At 45.0% G+C, this 7,410-nt stretch overlaps 1 protein-coding gene across 1 annotated transcript; it reads left to right on the top strand.

Moving 5' to 3' along the window:
* The first annotated feature begins 325 nt into the window (after positions 1–325).
* On the top strand, positions 326–5,749 carry LOC121435303 (H-2 class II histocompatibility antigen, A-F alpha chain-like). Its single transcript, XM_041634537.1, has 5 exons — positions 326–448; positions 3,984–4,232; positions 4,630–4,911; positions 5,156–5,328; positions 5,492–5,749. Exons 1-4 carry the CDS (start codon positions 364–366, stop codon positions 5,308–5,310), a joined length of 771 nt encoding a protein of 256 aa, XP_041490471.1. The 5' UTR covers positions 326–363; the 3' UTR covers positions 5,311–5,328; positions 5,492–5,749.
* Positions 5,750–7,410: the final 1,661 nt, after the last annotated feature.

Here is a 7,410-nt window from a genome sequence, read left to right on the forward strand (position 1 = left end):
AGAAAATTCTGAATAACATCATTATTATGGAAGAGTTCATCTATCAGTGAGGTTTTTCAGAAATTCCCTCCTCTCTTGCCAGCCACACACTCATGCACAGGAGAAAGACTGGCATGGAGCCTCCCTCCTTCCCAGGGCATCCCTCAGGTCCACTCTGAGCAGAGGCTGCAGAAGTCCTGGAGTTCCCCTTCTCCTCCTCCAGGCCTCTCACTACAAACTCTGCACCTGGCAACTGTGACATCATCACGATGGAATTTTCTGATTGGGTTTGGCAGCGTTCCGTTTGCAGCCAGACCTTGGCTGGATCCTCACAATCTTTTGGGGACTCAGAACAGCAGCAGCTGAGACCACCCCGGGAAGAGGATGATGCCCAGCAGAGCTCTGGTTCTGGGAATCCTTGCCCTGACCACCATGCTCAGCCCCTGTGCTGGTGAAGATGACATTAAGGGTGAGTTGCACAGCTGAGGGACACCTGGAGCCGGGAAATGGGAAATCTAGAGAAGGAGAAACATATTGACTGAGATACAAATTCTCAGTATTAGGCAGTCTACCAACTGTGTGACCCCATTTGTCTTCAGGAGGCTCTGTTGCCTAGCTGTGCTCACCAAGCCATGATTCTAATGGTGGATCCAGTGAGGGAAGTGTGAAGGGTTCTGTGTTGGTAGGGTTGTCTCTAAACTTGGGGGTGTTTCCACGAATGGATGATTTTCGTTACTAAAATACATGAACTCTGAGAGTTTCTGGAGCCCTTTGTACCCGTGTCCTGGAGTGTATCCTAAGGAAAACTGTTCCGTGAATCATGTATACAGCTGTACAGAAAACACTTCCCTTGTGCTAGGGTCTATACTCTCCATGCTAGGAACTGGCCCTGGCGGGAGGTGAGAGAAGGGGCCGCCATTCTACTGGACAGTTCTCCTGAATCTTGGTTTCCTCATGTGTCACCTCACAAGTGAACAAGGCAAATAAGTATGTAGATGTGCTTTAAAAACAGTGAAAACCAGGCTGGGTCTGGGAGCGCTCGCTAGTAACTCAGTGCTTAGGTACTGAAGCAGGAGGATGGTGAGTTCAAGGACAACCTGGGCTACATAATGAGACCTTCACTATTAATTATTAGTAAATGCCTTTAAATGTCAACTTTCCCTGTTCCCATTCCTAGTATAGTTTCATATTTTTGTAACAAACTAAGGAATATAGGCCTGTGCTACTCCCCATCTAAAGAAGTTCTGTAACAGCAGCACAGGCAAGCACAGGATACAAAAGCCTGAGGCCCTATGGCCTGTGTGGCCCATCTCTCTCCACTCTCCCTGTGTGCATCCTTGCCCTCTGTCAGGACCCCTCCTTAACTCTGTGCTACTTTACATTAATAGTAGCTTTTTAAAATACAGTTGAAAAGTCAAATGTTTGAAACAGGAAGTGAAAGGGATCGAGCGACCTGTGAACCATGGCTGCTCTCATTCCGGTTTTGTTGGGAGGTAGAAGTCTCTCCTGGGAGACTTCTCCAGGGAACTTGTCTCCTTTCTCCCAGTTTCTTTTTTCAGTATCATACTAGAGTGCTCAAATCAGGTGTGAGCAGACACGGTGGGCACAGTTCTGAGGAACCTCACAACTGTAGGGCTGTGTGAAAATATTATCATTTCTTTTGAATTTAGAAGGAAAAAACGTAAAATTTCGAGGTCCAAAAAATGTTTTGATTTTTAACTCAGCTTATATTACATTTGTCTTATGTATAAAATAAGACTTTCAATATTTTCATCGAGCAAGAACGTCTCCAAAGCTAAATGAATGGGTGCACAGGTCCTAATTTAGCCCTGCTCATTGCTGACCCTGACCTGATTTCACATGGTTCTGTCATCTGTCAGTCATTCCCAGAGTAGCCATCAGCCTCAAATTAGCAATAATCATGCAATGGTCCCCTCTATAAAGCACTTTTGCAACTAAGATGTTAGTACTGAAATATAAAAAAACTGCTGCCTGCCCCTAGGAAGTGTCTGTCCCTAGGAAGTGTCTGTCCCTAGGAAGTGTGCAGACTAGCTGTGGACTCAAGCCAAGGTCAGGAAGCAGAAAGACCATTGCTGAGGACAGTGGACCCAGCTGAGGCCGAAACTGTAGCTGTAGGAGGCAGAGTGGTGTCCTCGGCAACACTTGTGGCTCAGGACAAGAACCTGATGAAGCGAATGCTGTGTACACCCACATTTGGGAAAGAAATCAAGAATTTATTGATAATGGATAAAGAAGCTTTGAGGGTGAGGTGTGGTATAGGGGAGGACTGATAAGACCAACCAGATGGCCATGGAAGGAAGGTAGGAGCCAGAGGAGCAGATGTGGATAGAGAGACAGAGGGGCTGGGGGTCATAGTGTGACTGAAAGTCTATTAAATAGAACTGAGGATAAACTGTGGCTGAGTCTTTCTCTGTCTCACCAGTCAGCTCCCAAATAATGACACAGAGACTTAGATTAATTATGAAAGCTCAGCCTTAGCTTGTACTTATTTATAGCTAGCTCTTTTAAAATTAATCTGTTTTTCTTTGTCTACATTTTGCCTCAGGGTTTTTACCTTTCTTTCCTTCTGTTTGTCCTAATTTCCTGCTTCCTCCACATCTGGCTGGCTGACTGGCCCCAGGCATCTCCCTCTCTCCTCTGTCTGTCCATCTTTGGAGCCTAGATTCCCCCTTCTCCTTACTCTCTCCTCAAAAGTCCCACCTATACCTCTGTGCCAATCAGGTGGCTTAGACAGGCGAGGTGAACAAATTCAACACATCTTAACCCAATATCCCTCAGCAATAAACCTTCAGAGGAGGTTTCAGCAAATTAAAAAAAAACAACAACTTTGATTTCAATGGGAAAAAGAGACCCCTATAAACAGCAAGACCATGAGAGGATGGTAGAGTTTTGCTTAGCAATTGCTTGTGCAGAACGCCAGATGGTAATTTGTCCACAGCCACTCACAGCACAGTACTTGTGCAGACGCCCGGCCTGCACGGCCAGTTGCTCCATAAACAGCTCTGAGCTAAATAAATGGAGAAGGGATAAAAGATAAGAAACTAAGACAGGTGATGGTGGCACACACTTTAAATCCCAGCACTCGGGAGGCAGAGGCAGGTGGATCTATGAGTGCAAGGTCAGCCTGGTCTACAGAGCGAGTTCCAGGACAGTCGGGCTACACAGCTACACAGAGAAACTCTGTCTCAAAAAAAAAAAATCCTGAATGCTAAAATCTACGCCTTGACAATAATGTGTATTTGGCATCCTCTGGGTGGCACCATCCGCACTGGCCGTCATTTGCTGTGGCCCCTCACACTTGCTCACTGTCAGGAAAAACCTTTAACTCACCATGAGTCTGCAAGTGAATGTCAGGGTTGATTTGGGGCAGAGGAGGTAGAGGTAGGGGTTGACAGAAGAGTAAAATCTAATAAGGTCTCTATTTCTTTATTCCAGAAGAAATCAGAAAACTGTCCTGTGATTCCCCACAGTTAACAATACAAGAACTTTAGATATAACAGTTTCTACACATTTTCTAGTGATATCATTGTGCTCTTCCTATAGGATTCTATATGCTTTTCCTTTTGTTAAAAAAATGAGAAAGGATACTTGTGTGGAAAATGTCCTTCTTTAGAAGGGAAATGAAATGTAACACATATGTTATTAGCTTATTAAAGCTTAATAAGATGTAAAACCTAAGAAGAGAAGTAGGCACGACTGAATCCTTGAAAAGAATACATTTCTCTTTCATTCAGTTGTGAGCTTCTTGGCATAGGCATATATATATATCTGGTGGAGGCAGTCAGGACAGCAAAAATCAAACACATGACATTCCACCATTGTGTAGCAAGACTGGACTGTAACTGAGGGGGTAGGGGAAGCGGGTGATGGAAATGTGCCAAAAATGAAGTTCATGGCATTTTCTCATTTTGCTTAATAACATCCTTTTTCCTTACTGTTTTCTGTTTTTTCCATTCTTCCTGCTATTCACCTGAATTCACCAGCCAACCATGTTGGCTCCTATGGTACATGTTTCTATCAGTCTGACAGACCCAACGGCCAGTACACATTTGAATTTGATGACGATGAGTTGTTATATGTGGACTTGGATAAGAAAGAGACTGTCTGGAGGATTCCTGAGTTTGGCCAACTGGCAAGCTTTGACCCACAAGGTGGACTGCAAAATATAGCTACAGAAAAACACAACTTGGATGTCCTGACTAAGAGGGCCAATTTTACCCCAGCTACCAACGGTACGTGCTCAGACCCTGCTCCTCCTCCCTTCCCTGGTGGGGAATAGGATCCACTGCTCTATTAAACCCCCTCCTTTCCAAGGAACACCCAGATCTCCTCACCCTCAGCCTCTCTCTTCTTTCAAATCACATATTCCATGTAATATAAAGTTCTTTGTTCCAACAATGCACTTCTTGAATACTTCCTAGAGGCCCCAACAGACAGCCTAACACCCGAGAGAGAAGGGCGTGTGGATAAAGTGGATGCAGCACATATTAGCTCCAAGTATAAGGGCAGCTCAGGCTCTTGGAACATCATGTATGTGAGCCTCAATGAGGGCTCCCTCACCAGACAGTGCAGAACATCGGGGAGAGAAACTCCCATCGCCCACTTATGTCCAGGCCATTTCCTTTCCAGAGGTTCCTGAGGTGACCGTGTTCCCCAAATTCCCTGTGCTGCTGGGTCAGCCCAACACCCTTGTCTGCTTTGTGGACAACATTTTCCCTCCTGTGATCAACATCACGTGGTTGAGAAACAGCAAGTCAGTCACAGAGACTGTTTATGAGACCAGCTTCCTCTCCAAGCGTGACCATTCCTTCCAAAAGGTGTCCTACCTCACCTTCATCCCTTCTGACGATGACGTCTATGACTGCAAGGTGGAGCACTGGGGCCTGGAGGAGCCGGCGCTGCAACACTGGGGTACGTGTGGGTTCTCCCTGCTTCTGTATTTTCTTGTTCATTATCAACTCTAGAACAGCCTGTCTTCTGCTCTGGTGACGAAACTCATTTTCCACCTTGACAGAGTTTCTATGGTAGACTTCATGTTCTCCCACAATCCCAGCCCCAAAGTCTGTGTGGATTGATTTCCATCCTCATATGGACCCTCTTACATACACATGTATGAACACATTCCCTCCTGACTCCAGAAACTTCACTTTCCCAGAACCTGAGGTTCCAGCCCCCATGTCAGAGCTGACGGAGACTGTGGTCTGTGCCCTGGGGTTGTCCGTGGGCATCGTGGGCATCGTGGTGGGCACCATCTTCATCATTCGAGGCCTGCGATCAGGTGGCACCTCCAGACACCCAGGGCCCTTATGAGCCCTTATGGAGAGGAAGGTGAGGGTTTGTGTTTGTGGGAGCTGAAGCATTCACACAGCAGGGAGCAAGGGAAGGAGACACTGATGATAACACGGTTGGAACATTGCTGGAGAATTGTGCAGTGGTGTGATCACAGCACAGGACCTCAGGAACGCATCCCTCTCTGTCCGTTTTGTTGCAGGTGTGTGGTCCTCTCCAGAGCAGAAGTGGTGTGCTGGATGGCCTGACACAGTATGTTTCCTGACCCAATTCATCATGCTCTTTGCCTTCCCCAAGTGTCCTCCATCTCACTTTTCTTTTGGTCCTGAGGCTGACTCCCTCACAGCTCACATGCCCTTGGAATTCTCCCCTGACCTGAGTTTTGTCTCTTGGTGTCCTTCACATAACATCTACTGTAGACACTCAGTGACCCTGACTCAGTAGCTCCACAAAACCAATAAATCACCTTTTGTAAGTCAGTTACTGTTTTTCTTGTTTTGTTTTGTTTGTGGGTTTTTTTTTCTGTCTTTCATTTTGGAGCTTATTGAAGCCAGAGTCATATAATCCCATGATGGTGACACAGAAACAACCAAATGCAGCCTTGGAATGCTCGGGAATCTCAGTCAAGGTTGAACTTTCTCTTCTTTTCATTCCCAGCCCTGACCACTGTCATCTGTCTCTGGGAAGACACCAGGTGGGCAGGATATGAAATTTGCCTCAGTGTACACTTACTTGCTGTAAGGAAATGCCAAGGCACAGGGCACATACCAGTAATCCCAGCACCCCAAAGACAGATCAGAAAAGTTCTCACAAGTCTAAGGCCAACCTTGTCTATACAAGGAAAGCCAGAGCTATATAGGAAGATCATGTAATACATACATGTATGAAAAAAGAAAGAATTATATTGATTTTATTTTATCTAAGGTTTAATGAAAAGAACTTTGAATCTCAAAGGTGATAAAAGTTTTTAAAAATGTTAGCAAAAGCTAAAGTTTTTCTTGAAATTTTTTGGAATCATCCAGGTGACATACCTCTTGGTGAGTCTGTGAGGGCATTTCCAGAAATATTTAGGTGAGGAGGCAAGAGCCATCCTGAATACAGGAAGCAGAGTGTTGTGTGCTGGGCCAAAGGAGTAAGTAATCCAACCTCAACTTCTCTCTGCATCCTAGTGTGCATGCAATGTGACCAACGACCTCCTGTTCCCCCTGCCTCACTGCTGTGATGAACTGTGTCCCCAAAACTGTGAGCCAAAGTAAACTCTCCCCTCCTCCCTCCTTCCTTCCCTGCCCTCCTCTCACCCTCCTCCTATATTTGTTTAAATCTGTAAAGCTGTGGTGGCAACCCACTGACTGGGAGAAGATCTTCACCAATCCTGCAACAAAGGTCTGATCTCCAAAATATATAAAGAACTCAAGAAACTAGACTTTAAAATGCTAATTAACCCAATTAAAAAATGGGGCACTGAACTGAACAGAGAATTCTCAACAGAAGAAATTCAAATGGCCAAAAGACAATTAAGGTCATGCTCAACCTCCTTAGCAATCAGGGAAATGCAAATTAAAACAACTTTGAGACACCATCTTACACCTGTCAGAATGGCTAAAATAAAAAACACCAATGATAGCCTTTGCTGGAGAGGTTGTGGAGTAAGGGGTACACTCATCCATTGCTGGTGGGAATGCAAACTTGTGCAACCACTTTGGAAATCAGTGTGGCGATTTCTCAGGAAATTCGGGATCAACCTACCCCAAGACCCAGCAATACCACTCTTGGGAATATACCCAAGAGATGCCCTATCATATGACAAAAGCATTTGTTCAACTATTTTCATAGCAGCATTATTTGTAATAGCCAGAACCTGAAAACAACCTAGATGCCCTTCAATGGAAGAATGGATGAAGAAAGTGTGGAATATATACATATTAGAGTACTACTCAGCGGTAAAAAACAATGACATCTTGAATTTTGCATGCAAATGGATGGAAATAGAAAACACTATCCTGAGTGAGGTAACCCAGACCCAAAAAGATGACCATGGGATGTACTCACTCATAATGGTTTCTAGCCATAAATAAAGGACATTGAGCCTATAATTTGTGATCCTAGATGTCAGGAGCCATT

This window comes from Microtus oregoni, unplaced genomic scaffold, assembly GCF_018167655.1.
Source record: "Microtus oregoni isolate MIOR12 unplaced genomic scaffold, Mior012 000046F_ref0000063, whole genome shotgun sequence".
NCBI lineage: Eukaryota > Metazoa > Chordata > Mammalia > Rodentia > Cricetidae > Microtus > Microtus oregoni.